The sequence below is a fragment of the Rhincodon typus genome, chromosome 5, assembly GCF_021869965.1.
Source record: "Rhincodon typus isolate 14 chromosome 5, sRhiTyp1.1, whole genome shotgun sequence".
Lineage (NCBI taxonomy): Eukaryota > Metazoa > Chordata > Chondrichthyes > Orectolobiformes > Rhincodontidae > Rhincodon > Rhincodon typus.
Genome location: NC_063336.1, coordinates 87,707,010 through 87,727,941, shown reverse-complemented (window position 1 = coordinate 87,727,941; position 20,932 = coordinate 87,707,010). Strand labels below are relative to the sequence as shown.

The 20,932-nt window shown below is 40.8% G+C and overlaps 1 protein-coding gene across 1 annotated transcript in view; it reads left to right on the top strand.

The window, feature by feature from the left end:
- Positions 1 to 20,932, top strand: part of elp3 (elongator acetyltransferase complex subunit 3) — an 86,723-nt gene that overhangs the window by 47,562 nt on the left and 18,229 nt on the right. The window contains exons 13-14 of the mRNA XM_048597360.1: positions 146 to 373; positions 6,947 to 7,028. Coding sequence (XP_048453317.1) covers positions 146 to 373; positions 6,947 to 7,028 — 310 coding nt within the window. The remainder of the gene's footprint in view (positions 1 to 145; positions 374 to 6,946; positions 7,029 to 20,932) is intronic.

Sequence of the window (20,932 nt, the reverse complement as noted above, 5' to 3'; positions counted from 1 at the left end):
AGCCTGCTGCCTACAATTGGAGGGTCTGAATGGGTAGTTACGTTAGCAATCTGCCCATGTAATGGGAGGGTCTAAGTGAGTAGTTGATTAAATAACCTGCCCTCTGTAGCACAAGAATCTTGAGTGTGTGGTTAATTTCCTTCAGGTAGAATTGGTAAGAAGAGATTATGTTGCAAGTGGTGGCTGGGAAACGTTCTTGTCCTATGAGGATCCTGAACAGGACATTCTAATCGGACTACTCCGCCTGCGGAAGTGTTCTGAGGAAACGTTCAGAACAGAGCTGAAGGGAGGAGTATCTATTGTGCGAGAACTCCATGTGTATGGCAGTGTAGTGCCTGTCAGTGCACGGGATCCATCCAAATTCCAACATCAGGTAAGGATGAATCATTTGGGCAATTTAATTACACAGGAACAAACACTGAAACTAACATAAAAATTCATAAAAATTCTCATTTCAGGAAATTGTAATTTATTTTAATCTCCATTTGTTGACCCACATCTGAACTCTGGAAATTTCAAACATTGCTATAAATAGACTAAAATTTGAAGCTTTTTTTTTGTTTTGCACTCATCAGAATTAGGACACAAGAAACCGACTTGAAGAAAGAGACTGTTTAATACAGCATGAGAAGAGATGCTGATTGTTTGGGTTATCATTGACGTGGAGATGCAGTAGAACAGTTAATTGTCAATCATAATTCTCAGAGACCTGGGCAGGTAATATCTGATTGGTCAGGGGGTTGACCCATGGAGATACAGCAGAGTTTGGCTGTCTCCACAACTAACTTTTTTGATTGAAAAAGGTGCAATGTGTGTACAAATTTCTTTTGCTTACATAAAACAGTATTCGTATATGTAGCATCTAGCTTGTGCAAATGCACCACACTATGGCCCAGCTGATGATTTTAAATTGATGTCTGGTGTAACTCTTAGTATGGTCTGGATTGTTTAAGAAATAATTTCCAAGAGTAGAATCACATCTAATGGTGGGATATACTTTACTGAGGCTTGCAAACATGGTCTGAATAAGCACAAGGGACATGCTGCTTGCTGTGAATGATCAGTGGGATATGTTGCTTGATACGGTCTGCCAGTCGTTGGAATGTATGTCCTACATACCAGGCATTACACTAGCACTGAAACTCATCTGTTACATTACTGATATATGTGGTAGGCAAAACACCTTTTTGATTTGACAGCAACATCCTGTTGGTAGAAAAAAACACTCGAGGATTTACTGCATTGTAGCAGTACAAGGCTGCTAATTTCACCTGTTTTTTTTTGAGGTACCTTTCTCTTCCCAGGTAATCTGAGGTAGACTGTGCATTGCTCAGAGCCAAATGTAATGGGCGTGGAATTTTCTTGAGCTTTTGCAATATACTACAAGCGACGATTTGATCAGATCACAGAAAATAGTTCTGTTATGCCCTGTCTCAGCATCAAGCTTACAAGTTGAGCAGATAACTAGGATCCAGTCCATGAGGTTACTAATAAAATTGATCTTGTAGCTTGTGGGGACTGTAGGAATTTCAATGCATACACTGACTGGTGAACAAAGGCTTTTGGTAGATAGTAGTTAAGAACGCATTTTCCAACTTCTCAACTAACACATCGAGGAAGGGGAGTTCAGTTAGTTGCTCCATTTCAATGGTAAATTGAGTATAGGATGGAGTTTATTAAGTTGTGCAAAGAAATTCTTTGTGGCCACAGATCGAAACTTTACAAGCGTGTCATCTGTATATTGGAAGAATGCAAGGGGGAGGAGGTTAGTGGTCTTTCCATCAAAATTGTGCTTCTCATGGTAACCAGCAAAGATGTTAGCAAGAACTGGGCCTAAAGGAGATCCCACACTTTTGCCTAAACACAAATGAGTAATGTGGCATGAGTTCCAGTGCTGATGTGATGCCAGATATTTAGGCTATACACCTGAAGTCTGGCAGACTGCATCATACAAGGCATGTTAATGATCATTCGCGGCTGGCAGCATGCCACTCATGCTTAACAAGCCCGTGCTTGCAAGCCTCAAAACTATATCCACTATTAGATGTGATTCTATGATCGGAAATCATTTATTAAATAATCCAGAATATATTGAGAATTACACCAGAAACCAATTTAAGATCATCACCCCAGGCCTATAGTGTTGATGTATTTGTGCATGCTAGAAGTGTTGGAAATTGGGGTCCCCTTAAAACCAAATTTTCCTAATATTTACTACGTTCTTGGAAAGAATGGTAAACTAATTCTCAGTTGAAGATGGGCTTGTGGACAACAGCCATCCAACACTATGAAAGCTGTCCTATGGCAATTGTCCAGAAGAGTTCAAACAATTGATTGACACAGAATAAGCTACCTGCCCGTAAAGATATAATCGAACAATAAGTGCTCGGAGGTAGATGGGAGCTGTCATCAGGGAGTTCTCATCGGGCTGTCACTGGACAGCAGTCCTAACAGAGCAGCTGTCAGTAATCATGAATGCGTAAGACTGTTCCATGTAGACAAAATAAATTTGTACATACATTGCAGGTTTGTACGTACATTGCATTCCTGCCAGACTTTACTACATCCCCATGCAATCAGAGTGTACGTGCTTGGTCTGAAAATAAGTCTTAACGACATGTTTTTTCTTGCGTCCTTGTTCTGATGAGTCCAAGAAAAAAATGCAACTTTTAGTCTCCTTTTAGCTGGTGAAAAGTGAAATGGTTAGTCAACTGTGGAGGCATTATTTAGGATTTATTTATTGTCACTTGCATTTTGCAGTGAATAATGTGGTAAAATACAGTGAAAAGCTTCAACAATCACCACAACTTGGTGCCATTTTGAATAGCTTAAGGAAAAAGAAGTATAAAAGGCATAACTGAAAGAGCGTGCTGAGCCGGGTCACTAATGACACCTGCGCCACTAACCCCTCCTCCACCTTCTCACCGGCGCCTGTGCCTGACCCACTATCGTAGGATTCGCCACTCTTTAGGCACTATCTCCTGGTTGCCGGGCCTATCTCAGCACTGCTGATGCTGGGTCCCAAGCTGAACCTACACTGGCCCCACAATCATGAGTCCCACTCTGGCTGCCCTCCTCTGAGATGTCGCCTTGCCACCGCCAACATCTTGAAAAGTCTTCTGTCACCACCATCTCCAATCGTTGGGAGGAGCTTTGCTACCACTGCTGGTGCCAGTTGTGAATGCCGGGAGGATGTCCCTGCTGCTGGTGCCAGTCGTGAATGCCGGGAGGATGTCCCTGCTGTTGGTGCTGCCACTGCCTCTGACTGTCGGGAGGAGCTGCCGTTCCACACACGGCCTGCTTTAGCTGCCGCGCTGATTTCACCCACTAACCTGCCACAAAAGGCTCCAAAGAAAAACAAATGGGAAAAAAAGCGAAAGAAAGAGCGGAAGTAAAAGGAAAAAAGGAAGAAAGCATGCGGGAGTGGCTGAGCCCAGGGCAAGACCCTGCACGAAGCCCTACCACTCGGCCGTTTACTGTAATGCAAAGAGTACAGAAATACCCTTCTTGTAACACAGACAGCTTTGCATGTTGTAAAAGTATCATTATCCTGAAGTTGCATGCTACTTGCAGGACAAAAGTTGACCATTCAGCCCATTGTCTAAGACTGTTTATGTATGACATGATCTCCACAGTACTTTATCTCATTTCATCAAATATAATATTTCTCTCTCCCTCACTCTCCTTTGAATCCATTTATCCTGTTTGTCTCAACCACTACTTGTGAATTCCATATTTTTGTCACTGTCTGAAGAAACATCTCTTGGTTTCCCTGTAGGGTTTCCCTGTCTTACGGTAATAGCCCCTAGTTTTGTTCTTCACAAGCTTAGCCTGCCTGCGGAGTCCAGATGAAGTACTTCCATGGCCTCAGAATTATGAGCTTTATTTTGACTGCCCAGACATTGAGGCCAGTCACCTGGCATTGACACTTCAGAAAAAACAATGGGCACATAGATTACAAACTGGACCTATCACATTGCATTTGTTCAGATTCAGAAAGGTACTGTGTTTGATCAATATCGCTCTAGTAAAACCAGTAAGCTCCTTGGGCTTCACCGAGTTTGCAAGATGCCTCACTATCTTTTTTTGCTACATTTCTCACTCTGGGGGATTGTTGGTTGGTAAGGGAGACAGAACATGTACATCAACTCCATTGAGTTGTTGACTGACTCCTAAAAATTTAAAGCTAACATCTGTCCATTGTCCAATTTACCACATAAACTTGTGACATTTAAGAATTTTTCTTCCTAGCCTGTTACTGAATGTCAAAACTAACCAATTTTTGCATGCATCTGTAGGTGTGCCTAAATAAGTTCAGCCAAAAATATAGAGGTGTTGAACTTTGTCATTTTACTCATGAGTTTACCCCATTGGATGTTTTTACTGCTGTTGAGAAATTTAACAAAAATAAATGAGCCAGTGATAAATACTAGTGATTAATGTACTCAGTTGTAATTGGTTTATAGCAACAGTGTTTAGTTCATATGAATTTTTCTCTTTGAAGACCTTTGTAAAAATATGAATAAAATAAACCTTTTGCTTTGCTCTTAACCCTTGTATCTGGTTAAGCCATGTGATGACATATACCCTAAATGTGTTGTATTCAAGTACTTTGGAACCTGTAATGTGAATTTCCATTGTTTGAAATTAGGATTTCAGTAGTAATGAAAGAATCTCCAATAGATTGTCATGCTCCATGAAAGACTTTGGCACAATTCCTGACTGTTCTGTTCCTGTTTTTCATTGTTCATTGTTCCTTCTTCTCCACTAGGTTCAGATATACACACACAATCAGAAAATTACTTGAGTTGACCTCAACCCTTATGTCTCCCATACATCATCTGAATATTTCTTGAATCAGTTCACTGTCCTCACCTCAACTTCAACCTCTTTCTTGCCTATAAGCTGTTAATGACTCTGATTAGGAAAATACTCACTCACCTGATTTCCCACCACTTTTCCATTTTACTCTGCCTTGTTAAAACAATTATGCTTTTACTATTCAGTATCTTGTGTGTCTCATTTCCTTACACATACTTTTTTGAATAAAGAAATGTTTGCAACTGTCCAATATCCCAAAGTTTTTTTCAACCAAGTAAGCATGATCAAAAAAGCAGGATTTCTTTGGTTAGGATAAAGCACTCTTCAAATACAGCACTCAACATGAAGTAATTACCATTGTTATCCTATTCAGTCAGTGTCTCCATGTACCAGCCTTTTTATTTTGTTCGATAATATGCATTTGTATCATTGTTAATGTAAATAAATAACTCAGCATTTCACAAGTGAATATGGTGGGGAAAATGATGCCAGTGGGGTAGTTTTGAAAAGCAGTTACTGTTAAAATGAGGGAAATATGGCAGACAATTTATTACAGGCTCTCATATTTCGCACACTACACCATTGACTGCCCTTTAAAAATACTCCATCTGTTTCTCTGCATGCTCCCATTTAAGTGCTTTAGAGTGTTTATTTACACGAATTGCACTACATAATCAATAAATTACATTTGTAATTAAGAGGACTGGTAAGTGAAGAAATTGAAATCTTGTGTTGCATTGGGAAGAGTCCTTCATCCCAATTAAAATTTATTAAGCATTTAGAACAAGGTGTCCTGTTGCTTTCACTGATGAATCTTATTATTTAACACAAATAAACACAATGAGCAATACATTGTGAAGAATACACTCTTAGGACATGAAATATTTGGCAACAAACAGTGGGGGAAGCAAAATTCAGGGAAAAAAGGGACTGGACATTGTTTTTCAAATGTATGAATAAGGGTATTGGGAAAGTGATGAATTAGACATTCGAAGGGTTGACACAGCTGTAAACACTAAGTTCTTTGATCCCAACCTCTCTTGATGCAGTTAGACCACAAGAGATCAGTGCAGAATTAGGCCATTTGACCCATCGAGTCTGTTCTGTCATTCAGTCTTGGCTAATTTGCCTCTCAACCCCATTCCCCTGCTTTCTTCCTACAACCCTTGAACCTCTTACCAATCAAGAACCTATTTATCTCTGTTTTACATACTCTCAATGACTTGGTCTCCACAGTCTGAGGCAATGAGTTCCACAGGTTAACCACCCTCTGGCTGAAGAAATTCCTCCTCATCTCGGTTCTGAAGGGTCGTCCCTTCACTCTGAGACTGACTTCTCAGGTCTAGTCTCTCCCAGTAGTGGAAACATCTCTGCGGCCACCCTATCCAAGCCTCTTAGCATTTTGTAAGTTTCGAACAGATTCATCCTCATCCTCAAAACTGCATCGAGTACAGACTCAGAGTCCTCAACTGCCCCTCGTCTAACAAGCCCTTCATCCCCAGGATCATTTTTGTAAACCTCCTGTAGTCCCTCTCCAATGCCAGCACATCCTTCCTTAGATACTGACCCCAAAACTGAGTAAAATATGCCAAATCTGGTCTGACCAGGGCGTTATACAGCCTCTGCAGTACATTTCTTCTCTTTATTCCAGCCCTCTTTAAATGAATGCTATGCATTTGTTTTCTGAACTGCCAACCGTAAGTTCCTTTTAACTTTAACAGAATCCTGAATTAGGACTCCCAAGTCCCTTTGTGCTTCAGATTTCTGAAGCTGTTCCCTATTTGGAAAATATTCGATACCTCTTCTTTCTAAAGTGCGTAACCTCACACTTTCCCACAATGTATTCCATCTGCCACTTTTTTGCCCACTTTCTAAGTCTGACCAAGTCCTTCCACAGCCTACCCATTTCTTCAATACTACCTATCCCTCCACCTACTTTGTGTCATCTGTCCTCGGTTCCTTTGTCCAGATCGTAGTTCTTGCTTATCTGGAATTGCTACTTTTGTACAAATGAAATAGGGGCAAAAGTAGACCATTCCACCCCCTTGAGCGTGCTCTGCCATTCAATAAAATCATGGCTGATCTGTATAGCCTGTCAGTTTTGTTAAATTTCAATGTTTTCCAGGGTTTCGGAATGCTTTTAATGGAGGAGGCAGAACGGATTGCTCAAGAAGAACATGGATCATCCAAAATTGCTGTTATTTCAGGTAATGTTCACTTACAGTTCACAGAATGAAATACTGGTATAGTTGAAATACTAACAGTTTTGATTGTTAGGCTTGCTTTCTCTCTTTCCAGCACACACTTTAATTATAGTGTGTTTTACTGATTCTTTGTAATAATTCTAATTGAAGAAGCACGGATATGAGCATCATCAGAAAGTAGAGGTGTAAGGATTTGTTGATGACTTAAGCACAAAATATAATAGACTTCAAAACACAACTCATTGTTACTTTAAAAAATGTAAAATTTAGTTTATCTTTTGGTAATTTGGGAGTTGGCGCACAGAAAGTGAATGGTAAGTAAGAGTACTCTTTCATAGCTTGGGAACATAGGAATAGGATACGGATATTCAAAACCGTTCCACCATTCATGTAGATCATGGCTGATCTGTATAGCAACTCTACCTGTCCACCTTGCTTCCATAACTTTAGGTACACTTACTCAACACAAATCCATCAACCTCAGTTTTTCCAAGCAAAACTTTCTGATTTCCGTTACCTATTGTGTAAAGAAGCTGATTCTGATGTTGTTTCTCAGGGATTTTAATGGGACTGTCCAGATGTCAAAATACTCCTGATTAGGTTCTGACACTCCTTTATAATAATGCGTAATTTGCTCTTTATTACTGTTACAATGCCTTGTCAATATTTCCACTACTTGTTTGCACCTGTTTATAATTTGACCTTGAGAGTTGGTCAGTGCTGGCAATGTAGTATTTACCGTATATCATTGGTGGTCCTGAACACATTTGGTTTCACCACATAGGATAAGACTGGAATCACATTGTGTGGTGGGTGTAATTAGACAACCAGCTATGTTTTTTCAACATTCTCACAGATTTTACTGCGTTTCAACACAAATTAGTCATGGCTTCATCTGCAGCACAGCACATGACAATTAAACTTCATGGTGTACATGGATGAATGACCTAAAAATGTGTCAGTCTAGAATGAGTGGCCCTGCTGGGCTGTCCAACATCCTGATCATGTGAAAGCAGTTGCTCTGAGCATGTTTGGGAACACTGCCTCCAACATCTTAGCAATCCCATCTGTTGTGCTGGTTCATTAGCCTAGTATTGGACACAATTGTCTTTGATGGCGTTTGTACTGTTATTACATTCTGAAAGCTGATATTATCATTGAGGATCTGGCTGCTCCATAAATTATAAATAACCAAGGGGACTGGTAGCAAACTGAACATTGAAAGATGATGGCAATCTCATTGTACTCTCGTTAACAATAGAGTAAGGGATATTATAGCTGTAACTGGAGAGATGGGCAGCAGATCAGATTGATTGATTTGTCATTTTGTTGCAGATTCCAGCTTACCATTATTTGCATTTGACTAATATTTCACAGTCTTAACAATGATCTGTGTGCCATCATTTCAGTGAAGAAAGTATTTGCAAAGAAAAGCAGTTTTCTTATGCCCACAAATATGAGAAAATTATCTTTGGTTCACTGATGTTACAAATAAACAATCAGCACTGCAATACACCACACGGCCCATCATGCCCATGCTAGCTCTAAATGAAAGCTGTATAATTAGCCCCATTTCTCTATTCTTTTCAATAGTCCAGCAAATATTTCCCTTTCAAGTACTTAATTCCCTTTTGAAAGTTACTGTTAAGTTATTGTCTTTAGCCAGATCCCAACAACTTGCTGCATGAAAAGAAATCACCTCTCTATGACTTTTTCCACTTATTTTAAATGAATGCTGCCTGATTAAAAATCCTCCTGCCAATTCAAACAATTTATCCTATCAAAACTCTTAACAATTTTGTACATCACTACTAAATCTTCTCTTGTCCTTTTCTGTGCTCAGGAGAGCAAGTGGAGCTTCTCCAGTTTCTTTACATAAATGAATTCTGTCATGCCAGGTGCTATTCAAGTCAATCTCTGCTGCACCCTCTCCAAGGCCTGACATCCTTCATAAAGTGTGTTGCCTGGAATTGAATGCAATGCCTATGATTGTCTGGAAGTTTGTTTTCTTAACGTTTACATGATCTCTGCTTCAATCACTATCTCCAGTAAGATGTTCTGCAGATTTGGAACCAGTGTTTTCTCTGAGGTATATTTGTGCACGACCCTAGCAATTTGGAATGCACCATATTGAAATGAACAGGCTGTCGTACTTTTATGAAAGCCCAATGACATCTTAAAATGTAAATTACCCTTGCACAAAAAAAGTAATATTCTAGAGTGTATATGGCACCCAGTATGAAGAAAATTTAAAGGAATCACTCTCACAGTCCTGTATGTATCAGAAACTCCTCCTGTTCCCGCTCTTAGATATCTTGCATATAAGCTTATATCTAGGTCTCCTTTTCATTGAATCCCTGCAGTGTGGGAGCAGGCCATTTGGCCCATTGAGTCCAGCCCTCTAAAGAGCATAACATCCAGATCCAACCCCCTACCCTATCCCCATAACCCTGCCTTTCTCATGGCTAACCCAACCTAGCCTGCACATCCCTGGACACTACGGGCAATTTAGCATGGGCAATCCACCTAACCTGCACATCTTTGGACCATGAAGACACGGGGAGAATGTGCAAACTCCTAGATTTTCCCACATTGCTCTGGGAATAGTATTTATCAACTATCCCCTCTCCTTGTAATTTTACAGGGTTATTTGTTGGAGATGTTTAATGTCTTCTGTCCTTTTTTTAAAAAGTCTGAATTTTTCAACTCCTTCAATGTATTAGTAACCTCTTATATTGTCTTGTTGAATTTGACACTGACCTATCCTGGCAATCGAGATGGCACATTCTTGGGTCACCTATAGTGTAGATGTCAGAGACAATTCTTGGATCAGTCAGTCATCCCTACACTGCTATAGTTTTATGTATTTTAATCCCAGTCCCAGATAAAGGAATTCCCAGTGTGACTGAGTCCACATTACATACCAGTTACCAATAATATGATTAGTATCACAAATTTAATATAAATGGGATACTGTTGGCCTCTCTTTCCCCAACACCACCATGTACTTCTGTCTATCACTATCATTTGCCTTCCCACTATTACCTCTTCTCCTGTGCCAGCTACCTCTCCTCAACCCCTGCTCTGTCTACCTCTTCTCTACCTACCAATCACCATGGTAACTATCTGCCTTACTCACTGGGTGTAGCAGATAACATTAGTATAAAACAGGAAAGTTGGCCCGACCATGGCCAACAAGGGAAATAAGGGATAGTATCTGATTCAAGTAGGGGTTATCTAAAAATTGGCCAAGAAGATCAGCAGACCTGAGGATTGGGAGCAGGTTAGATTTCAACAAAGGAAGAAAAGCATTTGATTAAGAGGGGGAAAATAAGCGTACGAGAATAAGCTTGCAAGAATATACAAACTGAATGTAAAGCCCTCTATAGGTTTGTGAAAAGAAGAAGATTAGTGAGGACAATGTAGGTCCTTTACCATCAGAAACAGGGGAAGTTCTAATGGGGAACAAAGAAATGGCAAATCAATGAAGTACATATTTTGGTTCTGCCTTCTCAAAGGGGCACACAAGTAACATCCCAAAAATGTTGGGGGGAGGAACTGAAGGAACTGGGTTTTGGGGAAATTGACGGGATTAAAGGCCAAAAATCCCACAGGCCGATAAGATAATTTACATCCCAGAGTCTTTAAGGAAGTGGTCTTAGAAATCGTGGATGCATTGATGATCATCTCTTAACATTCTATAGACTCTTCGAACATTTCATACGGATTGGAGGGTAGCTTATGTGACCTCACTATTTTAAAAAAAAGGGAGGTCGAGAGAAAACGGAATTGTAGACCTGGTGGCTTGACATGGTAGTTGGGAAAATGCTAGCATTCATTATAAAAGATTTAATAGCAGAGCACTTGGAAAACCGTCAGTGGATTAGACAGAGTCAGCATGGATTTATGAAAGGGAAATTAAGCTTGATAAATCTACTGGAATTTTTCGACAGTATAACCAGTAGAGTTGATAAGGGCAGTCAGTGGATGTGTCCACTTAAACTTTAAGAAGGCTTTCAATAAGGTCCCTAATAAGAGATTAGCATTTAAATTAAAGCATATGGAACTGGGGATAGTGTATTGACATTGATAAAAATTGTTTGACAGACAGGAAATAAACAGTATGAATAAATGGGTCTTTTTCCTAGTGGCAGGCACTAACTAGTGGGGTACTGCAGGCTTCAATGCTTCAACCCCAGTAATTCACAATATATTTTAATGAGTTAGATGAAGGAACTAAATGCAATATATCAAGTTTTCATGGGTTAGGAGAGATATGGGCCAGGAGCAGACAGGTGGGACGAGTTTAGTTTGGGATGATGTGAGGCATGGACTGGTTGGACTGAAGGGTCTGTTTCCATGTTGTATGAATCTATGATTATGACGCTATGACACAAAGCTGGGTGGGATGGTGAACAGTGAGGAGGATGTAGAGATGCTTCACTGTGACTTGGACAAGTTGAATGAGTGGACAAATGCAAGGCAGATAAATTATAGCGTGGATAAATGTGAGGTCATCCACTTTTGTAGCAAAAACAAGAAGGTGGATTATTATCTGAATGGAGAAAGAATTGGGGAAAGATGTGGTGCAATGAGACCTAGGTGTCCTGTACACAAGCTGCTGCAGGCAAATAGTATTGTTAGCCTTCATAGCAAAAGGGTTCAGATAGAAGAGCAAGGATGTCTTATGCACTTGGGCAGGGCATTGGTGAGAACACACCTTCAGTATGCAGGTGGACTGGGATGCCAAGAGGAGGAATTCGTGGAGTGTCTGTGAGATGGATTTTTTGTGCAGCTTGTGGTCGAGTCCATTGAGAATAGGCAGTTCTGGATTTGGTGATGAGTAGTGAGGCAGACTTGATTAGGCCACTTAAGGTGAAGGAACTCTGAGGGGAAAGTGACCATAATTGGATGGAATTCACCCTGCATTTTGAAAGGGAGAAGCTTGAATCAGATGTAATGATATTACAATTGAGTAAAGGTAACTGCACAGACATGAGGGAGGAGCTGGCCAGAGTTGATTGGAAGAGCAGCCTAACAGGGAAGATGGTCGAGCAGTAATGGCAGGAGTTTTTTTGGGTAGTTCAGGAAGATCAGCAGAAATTCATACCAAGGGAGAAGAAACACTCAGAAGAGGACAAGGCAACTGTAGCTGACAAGAAAAGTCAGGGACAGCATAAAAACAAAGGAAAAAAGCATACAATGTGAAGAGGAATGCGAAGCCTTTAAAAACCAGCAGAGGACAACTGAAAAAGCAAAGGAAAGAAGATGAAATATGAGGGTAAGCCAGCTAGATAGTATCGATCTTTCTGAGCAGAACTTTAATTTTTGCAATTATAGAACATAGAACATTACAGCGCAGTACAGGCCCTTCGGCCCTCGATGTTGCGCCAACCTGTGAAACCAATCTGAAGCCCATCTAACCTAAACTATTCCATTATCATCCATATGTTTATCCAATGACCATTTAAATGCCCTTAAAGTTGGCGAGTCTACTATTTTTGCAGGCAGGGCATTCCAATCCCTTACTACTCTCTGAGTAAAGAACCTACCTCTGACATCTGTCCTATATCTATCACCCCTCAATTTAAAGCTATGTCCCCTCGTGCTAGCCATCACCATCCGAGGAAAAAGGCTCCCACTCTCCACCCTATCTAATCCTCTGATCATCTTGTATGTCTCTATCAAGTCACCTCTTAACCTTCTTCTCTCTAACGAAAACAGCCTCAAGACCCTCAGCCTTTCCTCATAAGACCTTCCCTCCATACCAGGCAACATCCTGGTAAATCTTCTCTGCACCCTTTCCAACGCTTCCACATCCTTCCTATAATGCGGTGACCAGAACTGTACGCAATACTCCAAGTGCGGCCGCACCAGAGTTTTGTACAGCTGCAACATGACCTCATGGCTCCGAAATTCAATCCCTCTACCAATAAAACCTAACATACCGTACGCCTTCTTAACAATGCTATCAACCTGGGTGCAACTTTCAGTGATCTATGCACATGGACACCGAGATCTTTCTGCTCATCCACACTACCAAGAATCTTACCATTAGCCCAGTACTCTGTATTCCTGTTACTCCTTCCAAAGTGAATCACCTCACACTTTTCCACATTAAACTCCATTTGCCACCTCTCAGCCCAGCTCTGCAGCTTATCTATGTCCCTCTGTAACCTGCAACATCCTTCCGCACTATCCACAACTCCACCAACTTTGGTGTCATCCGCAAATTTACTAACCCATCCTTCTACGCCCTCATCCAGGTCATTTATAAAAATGACAAACAGCAGTGGCCCCAAAACAGATCCTTGAGGTACACCACTAGTAACTGAACTCCAGGATGAACATTTCCCATCAACCACCAGCCTCTGTCTTCTTACAGCTAGCCAATTTCTTATCCAAACCGCTAAATCACCCTCAATCCCATGCCTCCGTATTTTCTGTAATAGCCTACCATGGGGAACCTTATCAAACGCTTTACTGAAACCCATATACACCACATCAACTGCTTTACCCTCATCCACCTGTTTGGTCACCTTCTCAAAGAACTCAATAAGGTTTGTGAGGCACGACCTACCCTTCACAAAACCGTGTTGAATATCCCTAATCAAATTATTCCTTTCTAGATGATTATAAATCCTACCTCTTATAATCCTTTCCAACACTTTACCCACAACCGAAGAAAGGCTCACTGGTCTATAATTACCAGGGTTGTCTCTACTCCCCTTCTTGAACAAGGGGACAACATTTGCTAGTCTCCAGTCTTCTGGCACTATTCCTGAAGACAATGACGACATAAAGATCAAAGCCAAAGGCTCTGCAATCTCCTCTCTAGCTTCCCAGAGAATCCTAGGATAAATCCCATCCGGCCCAGGAGACTTATCTATTTTCACACCTTCCAGAATTGCTAACACCTCCTCCTTATGAACCTCAATCCCGTCTAGTCTAATAGACTGTATCTCAGTATTCTCCTCGATTTGGAAGAGTGAATGATTCTTGATGGATTGAGGGAGGCTCTTAATTTGAGATGTCGATGATCTTGTAACTGATGTCCACCAATCACACATGGGGGATAAAAAAATTCTAAGCCAGTTTTATATTTATGGCTTTGTATTTAAGCTGAGTAAAAATTGTAGTTACTTCTCCTGATGAAGAAAGACTAAATTTCTGGGCAGCAGGGATCTATTAGAGAGAGAAAGTTTGAGCCTTTTATGTACTTTCATGTTCTGCTACCACCCTCAAACACCAGCACACCAGAGATGGTATGGTGATGGCCTAGCGGTATTATCGCAGGACTGTTAATCCAGAGACCCATAATGTTCTGGGGACCTGGGTTCGAATCTCGTCAAGGCAGATGGTAGAATTTGAATTCAATAAATATCTGGAATTAAGAATCTAATGATGACCGTGAATCGATTGTCAGAAAAACCCATCTTGTTCACTAATGTCCTTTAGGGAAGGAAACTGCCATCCTTACATGGTCAGACCTACATGTGACTCCAGACCCACAGCAATGTGGTTGACTCTGAACTGCACTCTGGGCAATTAGGGATGGGAAATAAATGCTGCCTAGCCAGCGACGCCCTCAACCCATGAATGAACAAAGAAATGCAATGTTGTCTAAAGAACGTTTTCATTTGTTGGAGACAATCATTCCCCAGCACTTAAGTGGCACGTAAGATTCGCACCACATATCAACCCAACCCTGAATTTTGTCCAGGTCGTTTTGCATTTGGACACAGGCTGTTTACTAACTAGGAAATGACAAATAGTGCTAAACATTGTGCAATCATCCGTGAATGTCCTCACTTCTGACCTTGTGATGAAACAACTGAAGATGGTTGGACCTTTAATGCTAGTGATGAGGAATGCCTCCAATCGATATAGAGTTTTTCCCTGACAGTCATTGGCTCCAGTTTTGCTCGGGCTTCTTAAAGCCACACTAGGTGAAATGCTTTCTTGACGTTGAGAGTAGTCACTCTGACCTCACCTGAAGTCAGGGCTCACTGTCCTTGGTGGAATCCAAACTTGGTGTTAGTGAACAAGTTATTGCTAAGCAGTGCAACTTGAAGAAACAACCCCTTCCATTAGTTTGATGACTGAAAGTAGACTGATGGAGAAGTAATTGGCCATGTTGTATTGGTCCTGGCTTTTGTGGTCAGTTGTCAAATTCAGTGTTTCTCCTTCCCAACCTGCACTCTCAAGCGTACAACTGGCACACGGGAATAGAAGTAGACCATTTGGCCCATCAATACCCACCACTCAATACAGTCATGGCTGATCGAACACTTCAATGCCTTTCACCGACCCATTCTCATAACCCTGTAGGCTACTGGTAATCAGAAATCTATCAATCTCTACCTTAAGCATACTCAAAGACTATACATCCACAGCCTTCTGTGGTAGAAAATTCCAAAGGTTCACAATCCTCTAAGTAATGTAATTTCTCCTCATCTCAGACTAATGACATTCTCCCTGTTTTTAAATTGTGCACCTTAGTTCTACACTTCATAACCAAGGGAGACTTCTTACCTCTATCTGTCCTATCTATCCCTTTAAGTATTTTGTAAGTTTCAATGGGATTACTTTTCTCATCTCTGAAACTCCAAAGAATACAGACCCACTTTGCTAAATCTCCAGTCATAGGACATCCCAGGAACAAACCTGGTGAATCTTTGTTACCCTCTCTCAATGGCAGTTTTGATTACTGGCTGAGAAAGGACAGACTGACGCTGTTTATTGGGAAAAGCTACATCTGTATAGGATGTGGAATAAAACCAAAGCAAGATGTTGTCAAGGAGTGAGGGGGTAAATAGTTATGCTTGTAGGGCGCTGGAAGGAAATGGTTGATTATTTCCACTCCTATTCCCTGCAGTCAGATTTAAAGCAGTTTCTTAGAACTTTCTCCTACAGTAGACTAAGAGTGACCATAGATGATGAAATTGGATATTAGTTTTAAGAGAGAGATGGATGAGTCATAATGGAGGTTTTAAATTTAGGTAAGGCCAAGAAAATGAGGCAAAAATTGAACACCAGACTGTTAAGAACAGTTGATGGATGAAACCACAGATGAGCAGTGGGAGGTGTTAAGTGCAGTATCTGATCAGATACAAGTCCTGCCTGTACCCAAGAGACAAGAAACAAGCTTGGTAAGACATCTTTTTTATAAGTAAACAATCTTGGTCAAAAAGGAAGTTATAGAAAATTAAAATGCAAGATCCTATAAACTGGGAGAGATATAAGGAAACAGCAAAGGATTACAGAGAAATCAGCAGGCGCAGCAAAAAAACAAAACCAATGAAACCTTATCAAGGGCAACATTGAATTATTTTAGATGTACAGTACATTCAATGAAAGAAAGTAAGAATAATGTGAAAAAATAGATGCAGATGATAGTGTAATTGAAAATTAGGAAATGACTATCTTGCTAAATATTTTGCATACAAATGGAAGTAAAATAATTTGAATGCTTGAGACCTGAAATAAAAACAAAGTATTGGACATTTCAGCAGGTCTGGCAGCTTCTGTGGTGAGAGACACAGTTCATGTTTTGAATCCAGTATGACCTTCTGGAATTCAGTTCCTTTGAATTGTTCTTCACTGTCAAGGATGAGAATCAAGTACCATAGATAGAAGGGAAAACAAAAAAATAAGTTGAGAAGAGAAACTTAAGAGTGTAATACAAGTTTTAAAAAGAACAATATTTGAGGAAATACTGATTGTAGAAAAAGAGAGAAATCGCCTGATGATTTCCAACCCAAAGTATTGTAACCAGTGGGTAAAAAAACTTATAAAGACACTGTAGTCATGATCATCCAAATCTCTTGAGACAGGAATTGATCTCTTGTAATGTGAGTTTGCCAGTGTCACTCTATCATTTAAGAAAGTAAGGAAAGATGAACTAACAAATTATGGGCATCTTAGGTTGATGTCAGTTGTGCAGAAGCTTATAAAAGCATTGGGAACAGGATGATTAGGCTGTTACACAGACACAAACTGATCGAAGAGAGTCACTATTAATTACTAAAGATGCGTCCTGTCTAATGAACCTTTTATACAGTTTTGAGCTGGTAACAGGTGATTGTATTGTAGATAAAGGAGCATCTATAGATGTTACTTATATGGTGAGACAGATCTTCAGCCATTACCAAATGGATGATTATTCTTGGCCTCCTCCAGAGGTACCCAGCATCACAGATGCCAGTATTCAGCCAATTTGATTCACTCCATTTGATATTAAGAAACAGCTGAAGGCAGTGGACATGACAAAGACTATGGGACTTGACAAGATTTGGGAAATTGTACTGAAGACTTGTGCTGCACATCTAAGTATCAAGCTGATCCAGTGGAGCTTCAAAACTAACATCTACTTGGTAATATGGAAAATTGTCCAGGTATGCAAGACAAATCTAACTTGTCCAGTTATAGCCATATCAATCTACTTTCGATCATAAGCAAAGTGATGGAAGATGTTATTGACAGTGCTCTGAAGTGGCACTAACTCAGCAATACCCTACTCATGAATGCTCAGTTTGAGTCGACCTCATTGTATCCTTGGTCTAAATATGGACAAAAGGGTTGAATTAACGATGTGAGGTGAAAATGATTACCATTGACACCAAGGTATTATTTAACCTAGTGTGGCATCAAGGAGCCCTAGCAATGCTTGAATCGATGAGAATCAGGGGGAATATTTTCCACGTGACATTCCCTCCATCATAAAGTTAGAATTGGGCATGTCCAATGGTGATTGCACAATCAACTGGACCAGTCATGTAAATGTCATGGCTGCAAGAGCAGGTCAGAATCTGGGAATCCTGCAGGTAGTAACACACCAGCGGACCCCACCCCCCGGTCCTGTCAATCATCTACAAGGCACAAGAGGGGAGCCTGATGGAATACTGTTGCTTGGATGAGTACAGCTCCAACGATGCTCAATAAGCTCAATACCATCCAGGAGAAAACCTGCTGACTAGCACCCATCTACCATAGTCGCACAGTCACAGCAGTGTGTATCATCTAAAAGATGTTCTGCAGCAACTCACTAAGAATCCTTTGACAGCACCTTTCAAACCTATGACCAGCACCTATAAAGACAATGACACCAGATGCATTGGAACACCATTACCTCTAAGTATTCCTCCAAACCCCACATCATCCTTATTGGAAGTATATTGTACGCCCTTCACTGTCACAAGGTCAGAATCCCAGAACTCCCTCCTTAACAGCACTCTGAGTGTACCTAGTACCAGATGGACTGCAGCAGTTCAAGAAGGTACCGCCACCGTCTCCAATCAGCAAAGAGCAATGAATGCTGGCCGAGCCACCAATGTCCACATCCCACGAATGAATAAATAAAGAAAAATTAAAGAGCAGCAATGTAAAACTTGCAGTGTAGAAGAAGAAGAAAATGGCAAGAGTCTGAGTAATAAGAATGCAGCACCTAGGAGAATAAAGGAAAGGAAAAACTTGCATTTATATAGTGCTTTTTCACAAACACTGGATATCCCAAAGCGTTTTTCAGCCGTTTAAGTTACTTTTGAGTGTTGTCACTGCTGTAATGAAGAAAGGTGGAATTTCCTCTGAATGCCACCCCTAAGTGCTGCAAACAACAGAAAGAAAATTAACATAATTCTCAAGTGACAGGCAGAAGCTGCTTGTCTAAGAATGGTGCTTCAGAGTGTAAAGTGAAATAGCCTGCATGACAACATAAAGAATTGTTTTTAACCTAGCAGCCTCCCTCTGTAATTTTCTATGTGGCTTCCCAGTGTCCCCAGTCCTCTCGTCACCACAGGCCAAACAGAAGACCCCACTCATCCTGCTGCCAGTGCGCTCGACCCCCCTCCCCTGCCCAAAAAAGCTCCCAGTTCTTTGTTCCGCTGCAGCCACTGCCTTGCCTTTGTGACTCCTAGACGGCAGCATTTGTGCTGATGACGATGTCCCCACATAAAATTCCCTGTAACCTCCCCTGTTGTGGTCAGGTGACGTCACTGGCTGCATCCATGTATGCACTTGGCTATATCACATTTGGAGAATCATTCCAATATAGAAAATGAAACTTTTTTTCATGTTTGTCCATGAGCAACACCAGGCAAGATCTGAAATAAAAGCAAAATACTGTTGATGTTGGAAATCTGAAACAAACACGGAGAATGCTGGAGAAACTCAGCAGGCTGACAGAGAGATCCTGAGATAGTAGGAACTGCAGATGCTGGAGAATCCGAGACAACAAGGTGCAGGGCTGGATGAACACAGCAGGCCAAGCAGCATCATAGGAGCAGAGAGGCTGACGTTTCGGGCCTAGACCCTTCATCAGAAAAGGGATCCTGAGTTATGTTTTGAGACCAAAATAAATCCTCGTAGTTTCTCCAGCATTCTCTGTGTTTGCATCAGAGGAGCTCTGATTGTTTGTCGAATATTAAACTTTTATTGTTATTGCCGAAATTCCTGATAGTGAAATTCCTTTTCAGGTCCGTTATGACAATTCAGAATTGTTGAATATAATTTTAAGTCAAGCTTTAAAGCATTTCTGAAACATTAGATGCCGATTCTTCAAGTCAGATCCATCAAGAATACATCCTGGTGTGCTAACACTCGAGGCTGTTGAAAAAATCATTGTTCACACCTAATGCACTTCTTTCTACAATGTCTGTTCTTTCTTTATACATATCTCTCAAATATATGCTTCCTTCTCCGTTGCTTTGTCATCCTTGAATATGTACTGAACAATCACTGTATTAAAGTCACTGGAGTTGGGCCTTCACAGCAATCTGACTCAAGGGTGCTGGTACTGAAACCATGTTGTCACTTAAATGAGAGGAAAATGCACAAATACATGCTGTACCTGACCATGTCAAAGCTGTTCCCCTTTCTCTGGCCCAGACTATCAGTGCCTGCCTCATGTTTTGGAGTCAGTTGCAGGACTTTTCTCTGTTCTTTCTCCTGCAGGAAGAATAGCAGTTGCTTATTGTGGTCATAACACACATGAGGCATTCTAATCCAACCTAGCTTGCTAAGACGAAGAAGGAACATGTGTATGGCAGGTGAGTTGAGTGGGAGGCAAAGGGATTGGATCAAAAATGTCCCATTGTGATTGGAGCTGAGGAATAGGAAGTGGAAGGAGAAGGAATACCAGTGCTGGGGCTATTGTAGAGTGCTGCTGGTCTGTTTGGACCATAACATATAGGTGAAGAAGAGCATTACCTTGACAATATTGGGGAGTTAAATTCATTTCTTACTGCACTAGAATTATACTAATGCAGATGCCTTAATCTACTGCCTCTGACAGCATTCTCACAGCCACATTTCAGTACAGTGTTCTTTTCTCTGCTGTGCTGCCTGTCTCCGTTTTGGCTGGCTATTTGGTCGGAATTAAGGTTTCAGATTGTGTGTTATAATTATAATTGATCAGTCCTCTGGAAGCTGTGGGCATATCCTTAGACTAGTTTTAGTTATCGGAGGCGGGGTGATAAGTTGGAGAGAAATTACAAAGTTTCCTTCCAATTGGCCAGAGATTTATTTTGCATCTTCTCGGAGATCTCTCAAATTTGGAGTGGGGTGAGAATATAGATCTTACCATGTACAATGTATCACAATTGACAGGCTGATTGGACCAAAAAGGTATTTTTCTATTCATCATTGTTCATAAATTATCTAAGTGCGTTGCCCGGTTACAAGCCCAGTTGTGTGTATAAATTACCTTCCTGAAAATAGATTAAATATTTATCAGAAGGCTGCTTGATTCTGGTCATTGATAAGTCTTGGACAATAATAACCCAGAGAAAATGGAGCCCAAGATGCGTGTATCTGTGTGCAATACTGCAACTCGATGCTGTTGCTAAATAAGAAAGATGAGTGTTCCTCTAAAGTTAGATTGCTCTCAGAGGACTGGACAACAGATCTTC